Below are 15,115 nucleotides of genomic sequence, written 5' to 3'. Positions count from 1 at the left end.
AGAGCATTCAACATTCTTTCCAACTTCTACCGTCTACGCCACAACTAGTTGGTATAATCAGCTACAGAAGTCCTGAAAGTGCAAGTAACAGTTCGACCGTTACTTGCACTTTCAGGACTTCTGTAGCTGATTATACCAACTAGTTGTGGCGTAGACGGTAGAAGTTGGAAAGAATGTTGAATGCTAGAGCACAAACTCTTTCTATGGAGGTCTGCAAGAGCATGCACTTCAAGATGTATTGACGCCTCATAGCAATGCTTTACTCTTTAGATTGAAACTAGAAAAAAAAAACTTGTAATTCATTATTCAACCATAACGAAACCCTCTCTCTCTCTCTCTCTCTCTCTCTCTCTGTGTGTGTGTGTGTGTGTGTGTGTGTCTGTGTGTGTGTGTGTGTTTTGAGAACATCTAGCAAAAATATAGAAAACAAAATTGCTACTACTCAGATTCTTATGTACAGTTGGTGTGATATATCTATAAAACCCCCTGGCCATAGGAGTTTTAGACAAAGTATACTTGCCCTATATTGAAGAGGTTCTGGTGTGGGATATTAAGAGCTGCACTGTTTTCTCGACATATTCTTCGTAGAAATGCGTAAACGTAGTCGATGAGGAACTTCTTCACCACACTTGAATGCGGCTTCGCTCTTATCACTAAATCCCCAAGAATATGCACAACACCAGCTTGTCTTGCTTCCTGTAAGAAAGCAACATCTTCATCATCATCATCCGATTCTGATTCAACTTGCTGAATTGAAAATCTCACACGCTTGCTGTGAGTCGGCGTCATTATCTCAACAGACCGCTTGGACATACTTGAGTCTTCACTAAAAAGCTCTATCTGCGTGTCGATCGTGTGTTGCTCATCCGCTATAAATGAAGATTCAGGTGGTGTTTGTATAATTTTCCCTTCCTCATATGCCGAGGAGCTTTCAGATGGACAGTTTTGCTTAATGTACAGGGAGAGCTTTGTCAGAAGGTGCTCCTCGAACTTGTCGTCCCGCCTATGTGAATCCTTGTATCCATATCTTGCCACACAACGATAGAGACGAAATTCCTTTGGGCCAATCCGACGAAATAGGAACCTCTCCTCCTGAGGGACTATGTTGACAGGAAGATACTTTACACAAACAAAGATCACCACTGAATGTATAGCAGGCAAATGTGTCATGAAATGAGAGAAAATTGAAGGGACCCCATGCGCTAATTCTGAATATATAAACCCAATTCCAGGAACCCGTACAAGTCCAAGGCAAGGGCCCAGGCCAAGAATCCAGCTCACTGGAACCTTGTTTTGCCGCTCCACTTCATATTTCTTCAAGGTGCCATAATGCCATGTAAACATCACCATAAGACACACAACAGCAATGACCACAGGTGCCCATCCACCCTGACCAAATTTAAAGAGCATCGAAGACAGGAGGACCAACTCCACAGCCAAATAGACAGATGCGAACATCACAATAAAGACTATGCTTGTCCTCCACACAACAAGCATCACAAGTGTCATAAGTACGGTGGTCACAAGCATCAGCGCAACCACAGCAATGCCTGCACAATCAAATCAGTCACATATTGAGCTTTCCGACAAAAACATTATTGAAAGAGAAGAAACGCAGATCGGATAAATCTCAGCACACTGACCATATGCGTTTCCTATCTGAACTGTTCCCCTGAAACCGGCCGTTATGACGATACACAAAATCATCAAAATCCAATTGATTTCAGGAATATAGACCTGCCCCAGGTGCTTGCTCGAGGTGTAAACAACTTTTACCCTTGGAAAGCAGCCAAGAGCAACTGCTTGTTTGATTGTAGCAAATGTGGCAGTTATCGTGGCTTGACTAGCAATGACAGCAGCAATCGTTGCAACCACAAAGATTGGCCAATACACTGGGTCTGTAATGACGCCAAATTATTGAAAATCTATAAACCAGTGGCGCTTTGATCCTTGATACAAGAAACATATACTTGCACAAAACATACCAGGTAAGGATCTGTAAAAGGCATGTGTAACCTCCTTAGGATGCTTGGAAAGGTATGCAGCTTGACCCACATATGACGCAAGAAGGCAAGGAAGTACAAAACACGGAAAAGCAATCTAGACGCAAAGATAGATTAGTATGTAATTTTTAGGGATGCCGCTAAAGAATACATGAAACAAGGGGATCTGTTGCAAGCAAGTTCTCACCAACCTGAACTGACGATGCTGTAAAATGCCCAACGTCAGCATATAGTGCTTCAGTACCTGCAAGGTGAGAGTCCTATATCTAAGCTGTGCTTCCAAATATGGAGCAGCAATAGCAGCAAAAAACCAATGTCATAAAGCTTCACCTGTTACACTCAGAAGAACTCCTCCTAGAGATACCCAGCTCTTCTTCTGATGTTTTTTAAAGTATCGGACTATGTACACAGGTAGAAAGGCCTTCACCACTTCGTGATCATGTTTGACTGTGTTGTAAATTCCAACTAGGCCAATGGAAAGAAACCAAACAAAAACTGCCGGAGCAAAAAACCAACCCACTTTGTCGGTGCCAAATCGTTGCACACAAAAAAACCCCACTAAAATAACACAGGCTACTGCCACCACCCAATCTGCAATGCACACAGCAACATTACATGCTGGTAACTGAAATGTACTACCCAAAACCATCTAGCACACACTCACCATCGCTTACGTGTGGTTTGTTGACCTGTATCCCACTGACCGAGGAAAGCACTGCATCATACCAAAAGAATTAGATCTAGGAAGCGTTTTGTCAAATCTTGCTTTCCAGCACCCATGCATGTTGTCAATTTGGTGTTCTTTGTTGCATATCCATAAAGCTATGGTCCATCTAGCTCTTACAGCACCTCTTTAATCTTTGATTTCAAAAATCTTTTTTGAAAACAATTTTCAGTGTAGAGGGAATTTCCAGCTAAGGATGTGTTGAATCTTCACGGAAAGCATGACATGCTCTACCCTTCGTGGCGTACACAGCTTTATTTATAATCATCTCAGACCAGTGTGTAATCTTGCTTTCAAGCATTTGTAAAGACACAACAGCATCCTTAAACAGGAACTTTCCTCTACACCAAACAATGTCCTCGATAAACATTGCTGAAATCACTCACAGCAGAGTTTCTGCAAGAGTTCGATAGGCCCCCAGCTTTTATATATGCACCAAACGGCCACATGCACAAAAAGCATGCCATGCTGTACCCTTCTTAGCTTGCACATAGCACACGAAGGTTCTTACATACATATGCTTTTGCATTTTGTCATTAAATTGTAAATTGTCCTCCAGCTAAAAGCTTATCAATAATATTTAATCTGGATGTCGAGATCATTGAAGTGAGATAAAGCATAATTATGCTTCTAAGCAGGACACACATGGCCAACATATATGCAGCATATACACAATGTGCTAACTCCAGCATCCCCCCCCCCCCCCCAAAATCCCCCGCCGCGTTTTCTTGAGCAATGGAAGAAAAGCCCTTGTCATAATATGGTGAAGCCAAAAAAGGCCCTTATTGTAAGCTCATCGCCAGGCTGACAAGATGCCACAACTGCAACGCACCTGAAATTGCAGGAGTCAATATGCCATCCCCGATGAGCATACAGGTTCCAAAAAGTACCAGAATAACAAGAAGCTTTTGAGCATATCGATTCTCCTCCAGCCAGCGTGTCGTCTTTCCTGCTACTGTCTTTTGATCAAGACTATGTTGGTAGTATGTAGTTAACATCCGGTCCGTCCAATGCTGACTAGGTATCGTATCAACACGAGCATGTCGACAGATTAGTGAATAAAGAGCAAAGGTGCCCCCTACAGGCAAGTATGCAGGTCTTGTTATCAAAACATTGCCCTTGATGGAGAAGAAGCGATTGTTCGGTGGTCGAATTACCTTCTCCATTGTCATTGGCTCGCATGACAATGAATGTGTATTTGATGAGGGGTATAAGAAGCAGCAAGTATATAATAAGGGAGAGGGCTCCCATAAGATCTTCTCTGTCAGTAAACCCATCAGGAAATATGCTGTGATAGACATACAAAGGAGATGTTCCGAGGTCACCATACACAATTCCAAGGCTCTGGAAGGCAAAACTCAAAATGACAAGAGCGGAGCGAGCCTGAAACAAACAAAGTCGCACGCATTATGGTAAAGAAGATCGTTGTATTGGCCAAAGATATCAAAGTGTCCATAGATTAGCCACCGATAATGGATAGCTAGGACAATCGCCCACAGAATATTCAAAAGAAAAAACAGCTCTACAAATTCAAGGCCTCAAATGACAGACATTCTGTGTGTGTGTGTGTGTGTGTGTGTGTGTGTGTGTGTGTGTGTGTGTGTGTGTGTGTGTGTGTGTGTGTGTGTGTGTGTGTGTGTGTGTGTGTGTGTGTGTGTGTGAGAGAGAGAGAGAGAGAGAGAGAGAGAGAGAACCTTTGGCTGTTGTAAACCTGCAATCTGAGCAGCCTCTACATCTAATGGCTGATCCAGGCGCTGATTGAGCTCAAAGAGCTTGCCGGCAGTGGAGACCTCAGAAGACTCTGCCATAGCTATCGCACTTACGCAAGCATGCAAATGAGGCAGAAGCGACCAGAGAAGCGGAGGCAGGAGGACCAGCCCCCATGCCCCTGTTGAGAGAGCAGGACGAGAAGGAAATGGCAGAAACCCTAGTAACAGGCAAGCCCAGATTGGAAGGTCTCTACACAGCCCGCAAATGCAGGCCTCACCCCCCGTCTTATTAATTAGTCACACCCACTAGGACCCAGATTGCATGCGCACGCAAGCGCGCGCGCGCGCTCTCACACGCACACAGTCTTCCTTGTTTTGTTCCGCAATTTGAACCGGGAAATAAATTTCATATTTTTTCAGCACGTGTTTACAATCCGGCTTCCTTAGAGCCGGGTCGCGCCCAGGAGGAGTGGGGGGAGCACGGGGAAGTCATTCGCCAAGTCCAAAAAGCTCTGCAGAGAATCCGAAGGCTTCTACTAACCCCACTACCACTTTGAAAAAGGGGGATTAAGCAAGTACTAAGGGCTAGCTGCTTCCTCCAAGGACGTAGGAATTCATGAGCCAATGATAGCAAAGCACACGAGCTGGTCGACAGAAGGTGCCACAGACCATGGTTCTGAAAGAGGTTGGGTGCGACTTTGGGTTTCCACTCCCCCCACTAATCTGGGTGCGACCCCGCTCTTAGGGCTGATCCCCCCAGCAAAACTTCGGTCATTTAGGCCTCGTTACGTAACTTGGTGCACATGAGCCTAAAGTTAAAGCCCCCTCTTGTTCACACTTTGCGAGTTTTCCAAACGACATAAAGGGATCTCGATTCTCAAGGCTAAGGCCGTGTTCCCTGCTTTGAGTGTCTTGTCTGCCTCCAGCCTGACCATTCACAAGAGACAGAGGCAAGGTGTAAAGCAAACATGAATGCCTCATTGCCATCCAATTGTTGCTAGCATTGTGGTTGAGCTGCGTAGTCTGGACTATCAATGATCAAGCCCCATCGCCCGTGAATGGCGTTGAAAAGTGCCCGATAGCACCCCATTTTTGAATGAGGGAGGTCGCCCTTGAAATGGCGGGTCCAAAAGTTCAAACCTATCTCTTGGCCCAATCGATTTATGCGATGATGAACAACGCACGGCTACCACCACCTCGTCTGAACACAGCCTAAGTAACTCACCATCAGGCTAGTGGGAAAGTGCTAAGAACTGCATCCCGCAGGGATCATGCAAGACATAGAACGCACAAACCTCATGAGCTGCAAAACAAATTCAACATCAGTCACACAGTGTAGTGGTGTTGGCGCTTGGAGCACTCCAAGCATGTGGACCGTGGAAGACACATACAAGTGGCAGTCTTGAAGGAGAAGATAGAAGCACGGGCGGGCTTTCTACTTGGAACCGCCAATCAAAAGGTTACACGCCACTGGATAGTGTAGTTGGAGCGCTCCATGCGCTGCAAAATTTTGTTTTTCTCTCAATTTTTATAGGGGCTACAGCGCATGCACGATGCATTGTATGTCTTGAGTTGAGTGTGCGTTGTTTGCAGCGCAATGAATGCCCTTTCTGTACCGTAAGTACTCATTGGGACTCAACTCTAAAGGCTAATTCTCTCACTTTTCGTTGGAAAGTTGAATGGAGCTTCTTATTTCAGAGAGGGGATGCTTTTTGGTGGGTCCAAAAAACATATCTTCCTTTCTTGACCAATATGTAAGGGAAGCACGCATGTGTCTCCCCTTTACCATTACATAAGCTAAACGCTACCTTACGTGAATTTCACTAAAGGCTAGGCTCAAACGAGCCTATCGTTAGATCCAATTTTGTGTGTGTTAGTCCTTGTTGTTCACACGGCACATAGGAAGAGTTGAAGGTTAAAACATATACCTCAACTTCAACTAATCAATAGTAAAGCATTAGCAGAACTAGCCGTCAATGAAAGATCGACGCATGCATCCCACTTCTTACGCGCCGAGCGATAGGCTTTGGATAATAGTCAAAGGGGGGCGGGGGCGGGGGGGGGGGGGAGGGCGGGGGCGGGGGCGGCCCAATTTGAGGTGGTCTGGAAATCGCTCTCTTTTCCTCACCTCAATCACTATGCACCAACTTGGTTGCACAAACTTATGTTGCTCATTGGCACTGGTTCTTCTTAACCTATCCTAAAAGAGGCTTCTTTCTGCAAGTCTACCTTAAACTAAGGTGGTGGTCACACAACGCATAGTTATTAGCAAGCCGGGCGGATAAGTATGCTTGAATCACGGTTGCATGTGTCATATTGAGGCAACATAGTAGAACTATGAACAAGGTTGTGAATGTATGCCTATTTTGGCATAATTGCACAACTATGATGGTGACCGCGCTTAATAAACGTGGAAGTTTGGTAGCCTTTTCCGTAAAACAATTATTTTTGGTGGACGTTGGAGCTACACCGGCTCTCTCTCACGCCAGCAAGAACACTTTCTCTCCTCTCTCCATGAGACATCACCGGTTGTTGCCATGGTCGTGAGTGGGTTGGGCATAGTTACAAGTTACAACATCAAGCCTTGCATTATCGCTTGGTGTATTCATGGAGGACCAAATAAATCATGCTTTGTCTAGTCGTGAGACCCTCTAAGGGTGCATTCAGACTGCATGCGCCCAAGAAACCATTGCTTCGCTTTTCTTCTCTGCTTCGTTCACATGATGGTTGGCACTTCACGAATCACAATACTTCAAAAAGCTACACCTTTTTATCAGCAAATAGCGAGCTCCATTGATTGGCCTGTGGCAAACGGGTTGACGGGCTCATGTCTTCTCCGCATTTCGTGTTGGAAATTGCACGGACATGGTTGATATACGAAGCGGGAAGGCTGCCCATCTCAATGTTTAGTTCCGAAAATTGACTGCAGTATTTTGAGCGAGTGAAATGATGCCACATTAGCAACATGCCCTCACCCATCTAGGCAGTTTGAACCAAGCCTAAATAGCTACCTTCATTGTGTACTTATCTGGGTGCCACTCACACGTGTCATTTTTCCACCTCACCCCTTATCATTCACCAACGATTGATAAGTTTCAAAGGATTGAGTATATCATACAGATTGTTTTTCTAGGGTTGACATAGCTTGCCACATACACGTGTCATACTCACTTACACTTCATGAACATGAACATTGTCCGCATGTGGCATTGGCCCACTAGTATAAAGCAAAAGATGTCCAACAAAAGAATAGAATAAGAGAAGGAATGGTTGACTTTGGTAACGTTTTGAGCATGAGTAATAGAGTATATGCTATATCGACGAAAACGTGCCACATTTGTTGACCATCACTCGTTGGTAAATGCTAAAATTTGTATTGTGCAATCGAGCACTCGCCTCACCAGTGGGTTAGAAAAATACATTTTTCCTAACATATCAAAATAAGGGGAAACTTCAAATTCTTCCGGTTTTTTGGTCAAAATTTGAAGCTTTTGCCATTAAAAACTTGTGTAAATTTGCCGGTTTTCTTAAGGGGAAGCTCAAAATCTAATCGAGATTTTATAATTTCAGTCGGTTAAAATACACTAGATCCCGGTTTTTTTCTAACACTACTCAGCACTATCTCACACGGGCATGGGCAGGAGGGGGATCAATGGCCCACGCCTATTTCTCAGAGCGAGGACATCATGGGCTGTCCGATGTTGCGGTGCGCCTAGAATTTACTAATTTGACCCGAATTTACACAGCGGCGGGCTCATCATACAAGAAGCCCTTCTCCCAATGATTTCAACAAGCACGTGCAGGTGAGGTGGTTAAGGTGGGCTTGCAAAGGTGACGTTCTCCATTAGATTCCGAGGGGGGGGGGGGGGGGGGGGGGGGGGGCGCCCGAATTTACAAAAACCGCATCCGGCGGCTGAGATTGCACCCGATCCCCGAATGGGCGTGGGCCATTGATCCCCTCCTGCCCATGCCCGTGTAAGATAGTGAGGAGGGAGCACTCGCTCAATTGGTGGTGCACTAGATATAATAGGCACATAAATCGCTAAACCGACCAGTCAGTCACAAGCTCCAACACCTTGGTTGATTGACCACCTTATACACGTGTGTGATGATAGTTAGTTTTTAATCACTACTAGAGGAAAACCTCCATAAGATTCACATGCAAGTGGAGAAGCTGCAAAAGGTTTTATGTGCAAAGAGTGCAAAAGCATCCCCATCTGTTGCCTGATGGAGATAGCTGATGAATGGGGTGGAGGACAGGTCTCGGTAGGGTCATTCAACATGTAGACAAACCTAGTGGTGGTGCACAACAATCTATTTTGCTAAATGGAGTTTTAGTGGGTGCCCCCTAAGACTTCAAAAGAATTGGCCTATAGACAAGGTTTTTAGGCTAAGTTTAATGAGCCTAGAATAAACCTTGGCCAAAATCATGTTTATGGTAGGTAAAACTAATAAATTAAACCACAGTAAAAGCCCCCCTATCGGGCCCCTATCACGAGTCTTGTTCTCTACAACCCCCTTTTTTTCTATATTTTATGTCTCTCTCTCTCTCTCTCTCTCTCTCTCTCTCTCTCTCTCTCTCTCCCCCTGAGCGCATGCCCCCGTCAATTGGGGCTTGAACCCTTTGTAGTACTTGCAAAATTATAGAAATCATGAAAGGATTACAAAAGCCTATAGGCATTACGGATAACTAAACTAGTAATGGAAAAACCCGTGGAATATAACATGGCCATAAAACTCTAAGGGAAAAACCCATCTGTGATACATGAAATAAACTAGTGAGATACATCAAAAGTTGGACACAAGGTAGTAGGGAAGGACTAAAGACTACAACAAAAATAGGCCACCAAAGTCCAAAAGCAATTGAAAACTCCAGTGGAGGATCTCTCAAAACAAACTTCATATAATGGAAATGGCCTATGAACATTGACAATAGTGGAATTAAGAGAATTATAGTGAGCATTTTTATGAGACTACTTTGAGAACATAGAGGGTGAATTTAATTAGTGGTAGCAACATAACCATAGTACTTAATTAACTTGGCATGAATAATACTTTTACAAGAGAGAGAGTTATAGAACTTGACAACAATTAAGGATCGGATTTATGTGGAGCCGGTCCCCCCTACAATAGGATTTTGTATTATAGATGTTGGGATTAAAGCCCAAGTGGCCTCTTATGCGGATATGGCCACCCGCCCGCCTAACTCACTTTGCTCTAACTCTTTGTATATACTAACTTATACTTTGTGAATACTAAGATTATTGGGAGATAACCCTTCTAACAGTTCTCTGCGTAATGTACTGTGTAAGCTCACTGTGTGTGTGTGTGTGAGAGAGTCGACCCACGCTCTGCTCCTCGACTTAAATTGGTATCAGAGCCTTGGTTCAGTGCGGTTTTGCGCAACCGCGCGCGCGCGCACTTTTTCGGCAGATTTTGGATCCGGAGTTCAAAAAGTCACACTCGGCGTTCCGGGAGCGTTCAAAAAGTCACACTCGGCGGAATTGTGATTTTACCCCCCTTTCGAAGCCGTTTATGCCCTCAGAATTTCGTTCTGAGCACTACAGCAGAAGATAGATTTCAGCCGCAAAGAAATCCGTCTTGTGTAGATTGGCAAGCAGGAGGTGGCCAACATCAATATCGGCATCGACATACATCACTCATTAGTCTTCAGAGCATCATCTATAGACCAGGTACACATATATATCATCAGATATATATATTGCAGTCTGCATTGTTACTTCTTGTGCTTGCCAGGTTCCAGGGGAGGTGTGGCCATACGACGGCTTGACACCACTGGCATGTATTGCAGATTGATGTACTGTGATTGTGGGTCTGCTAGTTGTGAGTCACGCTAGCAGACAGACCGCCGCAGCGGTCATAGGACAGTGATTGGTCTATTATAGGATGTATGCTAGTTCTGGGCAGTTTGCTGAGCCATCTGAGAGGGTCGTGTGCGAGGTTTTTTGAAGCCAAGCACTGGGGGCTGGGTTACCCAGTGTGAGGTGGATTAGGTTGCTGGAGTTCCCCTCTACACGCATCCTCTTCGACAACTTTTATCCCTTAGGATGTATGACTTTGTGTAGACACTGGATTGCATCTTATGCGTCAGGCCGTTGAGGCATTGTTCAGGGTTCAGTCTTGAGACAGATACAGGTTCTGTCATCGCCCAGAGAGGAGACAGTGTATGCTTACAGGACAGCATATTACAGAGATTTTTTAGATTTGTCACTGGTCAGCTATTTATGATTGTTTTTTGAGCTATCTTTTGGTTCCCAGAGCTCAGTTTACAGGAGAGACTGTCAAAAATTTTCAAAATACTGACAGTTCCTGAGGAGAGGTGTTCAGCTTGTTGATTACAGCTTGTTTACTGTGTACAGAGGCCAGTTTACAGGGGAAACTCTGCCGGATTTTTCTCAGGGGTAAGCAGTTTGGCAGATATGGCATCTTCTCAAAGTGAGACTCTTTACAACATAAAGAAGCTGGATGGCACAAACTTTCCATTCTGGAAGAAGCAGATTTGGCAGGTTTTGGTGCAGAAAAAACAAGTGAAGCCACTGAAGCTCAAAGGGGAGAGACCAGAAGGTATGGCTGAAGATGAGTGGGAAGAGCTTGACGAGTTAGCTTGTTCCACAATCATGCTGACACTGGCAGAAAATGTTTACTTCAACGTAGCAGAAGAGACTACAGCGTATGGCGTATGGCAAAAGCTATGTGGTATGTACGAAAAACAAAGTGCTGCTTCTCAGATTTACTGGCTCAAGAAATTGGTGGATTTGAAGATGAAGGAAGGGACAGCCATGTCAAATCATCTGAATGAATTTCACACAATTTTCAGCCAGTTAACAGCACAGGAGATAGTCTTTCCAGATTCAGTGAAGGCTATGTTTCTCTTAATCACTTTGCCAGACAGTTGGGATACTTTTCGTACATCGTTAAGTAATTCTGTCGCGCCAGAAGGTCTTACAAGTGCCAATGTAGAAGGCAGCTTGCTCACAGAGGAAGTGAACAGGAAGAACATTGACAAAGGCAAAGGCAATAGCGCTTTGGTCGTTCGAGGGAGACAACAGTTTAAAGAGAAGAAGGGTAAGAAAGCACAAAACCGAAGTAAGTCTCGTGATTCGAAGTCAAAGGATGACATAGAATGCTACCATTGTGGCAAGAAGGGTCACATGAAGCGAGACTGTACGAAGTCGAAACAAGAAAAAGGAAAAACAAAGAGTTCTGAGCAAGATGAAGAGAAGAGTTCAGTGAAGATTGAAGAGGTGAATGTCACAGGATCTGGTTCAGACAGTGATTCTGGTATAGCAGCTGGTGACATCTTCCTTACAAGCAATCTTGATTCTGTTTTCTTGACTGCAGAGGATGGACATGCTATGAGTGATTGGATTATCGACTCAGGGGCATCTTTACATGTTTCTCCGCACAAAGAGTGGTTTACATCATATGTGGCTACTAAAGATTATGTCAGACTTGGCAATGAGCAGGTTTGTGACATACTTGGAGTGGGAGATGTGCAGTTGAAGTTTTAGAATGGCTCTTCTTTATGGCTCAAGAATGTCAGACATGTTCCAGCAATCCGAAAGAGCTTGATTAGTACAGGGAAGTTGGATGATGCGGGTTATGTGACAGTTTTTGGGAACAGCGCTTGGAAGATCTCCAAAGGTTCGATGACTGTAGCACATGGCAGCAAGTCAGGAACTCTGTACACTTTACATGTTTTAGAGGTTAAAAACCATGTAATTAATGTGATTGAGCAACCAAGTTTGTCACTGTGGCATCGTAGGTTGGGACATATGTCAAAAAGAGGAATGGAAATACTTTCTCATTATGGTTATTTGCCTGGCTTTTCATTTCAAGATTTCGAGTTTTGTGAGCATTGTGTTTATGGTAAGCAAACACAGGAACCGCACAGATCAAAGAGGAATCGTAGGGACGAACGGTTAGCTCTTGTACACAGTGATCTATGCAGACCAATGCCTAGTTTGTCACTAGGGGGAGCAGCGTACTTTTGTACATTCATAGATGACTATTCTCGCAAAGTATGGGTTTACTTCTTGAAGCACAAGGATGAGGTGCTCAAGGTCTTTAAGACATTCTTGCAGCTGGTGGAGAATCAGAGTGGTCAGAAGCTGAAGTGCTTGAGAACTGACAATGGTGTGCTGGGATTAAAGCCCAAGTGGCCTCTTATGCGGATATGGCCGGCCGCCCGCCTAACTCACTTACCTCTGACTCTTTGTATATACTAACTTATACTTTGTGAATACAAAGGAATTGGGAGATAACCCTTCTAACAGTTCTCTGCGTATTGTGTACTGTGTAAGCTCACTGTGTGTGTGTGTGTGTGAGAGAGTCGACCCACGCTCCGCTCCGCGACTTCAATTGGTATCAGAGCCTTGGTTCAGTGTGGATTTGCGCAATCGCGCGCGCGCGCACTTTTCCGGCAGATTCTGGATCCGGAGTTCGAAAATTCACACTCGGCGTTCCGAGAGCGTTTCCACCAGGCGACCTCGGGTTTTACCCCCCTTTTGAAGCCGTTTATGCCCTCAGAATTTCGTTCTGAGCACTGTAGCAGAAGATAGATTTCAGCCGCAAAGAAATCCGTCTTGTGTAGATTGGCAAGCAGGAGGTGGTCGACATCAATATCGACATCGACATACATCACTTATTCGTCTTCAGAGCATCATCTATAGACCAGGTACACATATATATCATCAGATATATATATTGCAGTCTGCATTGCTACTTCTTGTGCTTGCCAGGTTCCAGGGGAGGTGTGGCCATACGACGGCTTGACACCATTGGCATGTATTGCAGATTGATGTACTGTGATTGTGGGTCTGCTAGTTGTGAGTCACGCTAGCAGACAGACCGCCGCAGCGGTCATAGGACAGTGATTGGTCTATTATAGGATGTATGCTAGTTCTGGGCAGTTTGCTGAGCCATCTGAGAGGGTCGTGTGTGAGGTTTTTTGAAGCCAAGCACTGGGGGCTGGGTTACCCAGTGTGAGGTGGATTAGGTTGCTGGAGTTCCCCTCTACACGCATCTTCTTCGGCGACTTTTATCCCTTAGGATGTATGACTTTGTGTAGACACTGGATTGCATCTTATGCGTCAGGCCGTTGAGGCATTGTTCAGGGTTCAGTCTTGCGACAGATACAGGTTCTGTCATCGCCGAGAGAGGAGACAGTGTATGCTTACAGGATTTGTCACTGGTCAGCTATTTATGATTGTTTTTTGAGCTATCTTTTGGTTCCCAGAGCTCAGTTTACAGGGGAGACTCTGTCAAAAATTTTCAAAAATACTGACAGTTCCTGAGGAGAGGTGTTCAGCTTGTTGATTACAGCTTGTTTACTGTGTACAGAGGCCAGTTTACAGGGGAAACTCTGTCGGATTTTTCTCAGGAGTAAACAGTTTGGCAGATATGGCATCTTCTCAAAGTGAGACTCTTTACAACATAAAGAAGCTGGATGGCACAAACTTTCCATTCTGGAAGAAGCAGATTTGGCAGGTTTTGGTGCAGAAAAAACAAGTGAAGCCACTGAAGCTCAAAGGGGAGAGACCAGAATTTATGGCTGAAGATGAGTGGGAAGAGCTTGACGAGTTAGCTTGTTCCACAATCATGTTGACACTGGCAGAAAATGTTTACTTCAACGTAGCAGAAGAGACTATAGCGTATGGCGTATGGCAAAAGCTATGTGGTATGTACGAGAAACAAAGTGCTGCTTCTCAGATTTACTGGCTCAAGAAATTGGTGGATTTGAAGATGAAGGAAGGGACAGCCATGTCAAATCATCTGAATGAATTTCACACAATTTTCAGCCAGTTAACAGCACAGGAGATAGTCTTTCCAGATTCAGTGAAAGCTATGTTTCTCTTAATCACTTTGCCAGACAGTTGGGATACTTTTCGTACAGCGTTAAGTAATTCTGTCGCGCCAGAAGGTCTTACAAGTGCCAATGTAGAAGGCAGCTTGCTCACAGAGGAAGTGAACAGGAAGAACATTGACAAAGGCAAAGGCAATAGCGCTTTGGTCGTTCGAGGGAGACAACAGTTTAAAGAGAAGAAGGGTAAGAAGGCACAAAACCGAAGTAAGTCTCGTGATTCGAAGTCAAAGGATGACATAGAATGCTACCATTGTGGCAAGAAGGGTCACATGAAGCGAGACTATACGAAGTGGAAACAAGAAAAAGGCAAAACAAAGAGTTTTGAGCAAGATGAAAAGAAGAGTTCAGTGAAGATTGAAGAGGTGAATGTCACAGGATCTGGTTCAGACAGTGATTCTGGTATAGCAGCTGGTGACATCTTCCTTACAAGCAATCTTGATTCTGTTTTCTTGACTGCAGAGGATGGACATGCTATGAGTGATTGGATTATCGACTCAGGGGCATCTTTACATGTTTCTCCACACAAAGAGTGGTTTACATCATATGTGGCTACTAAAGATTATGTCAGACTTGGCAATGAGCAGGTTTGTGACATACTTGGAGTGGGAGATGTGCAGTTGAAGTTTCAGAATGGCTCTTCTTTATGGCTCAAGAATGTCAGACATGTTCCAGCAATCCGAAAGAGCTTGATTAGTACAGGGAAGTTGGATGATGCGGGTTATGTGACAGTTTTTGGGAACAGCGCTTGGAAGATCTCCAAAGGTTCGATGACTGTAGCACATGGCAGCAAGTC

The 15,115-nt window shown here is 44.5% G+C and overlaps 1 protein-coding gene across 1 annotated transcript; it reads right to left on the bottom strand.

Annotated features, from left to right (window-relative positions):
• Positions 1-420: 420 nt before the first annotated feature.
• Positions 421-4,704, bottom strand: LOC147453250 (potassium transporter 10-like). The gene is made up of 9 exons (XM_086518691.1): positions 4,422-4,704; positions 3,885-4,110; positions 3,560-3,805; positions 2,668-2,718; positions 2,334-2,594; positions 2,195-2,247; positions 1,986-2,100; positions 1,644-1,898; positions 421-1,550 (listed from the first exon to the last, which is right to left on the bottom strand). Exons 1-9 carry the CDS (start codon positions 4,533-4,535, stop codon positions 502-504), a joined length of 2,370 nt encoding a protein of 789 aa, XP_086374817.1. The 5' UTR covers positions 4,536-4,704; the 3' UTR covers positions 421-501.
• Positions 4,705-15,115: the final 10,411 nt, after the last annotated feature.

Source organism: Adiantum capillus-veneris, chromosome 8 (assembly GCF_014529385.1).
Source record: "Adiantum capillus-veneris isolate H3 chromosome 8, ASM1452938v2, whole genome shotgun sequence".
NCBI lineage: Eukaryota > Viridiplantae > Streptophyta > Polypodiopsida > Polypodiales > Pteridaceae > Adiantum > Adiantum capillus-veneris.
Note: the sequence above shows the minus strand (reverse complement) of the source record. Positions and strands in the feature narration are given on the sequence as shown.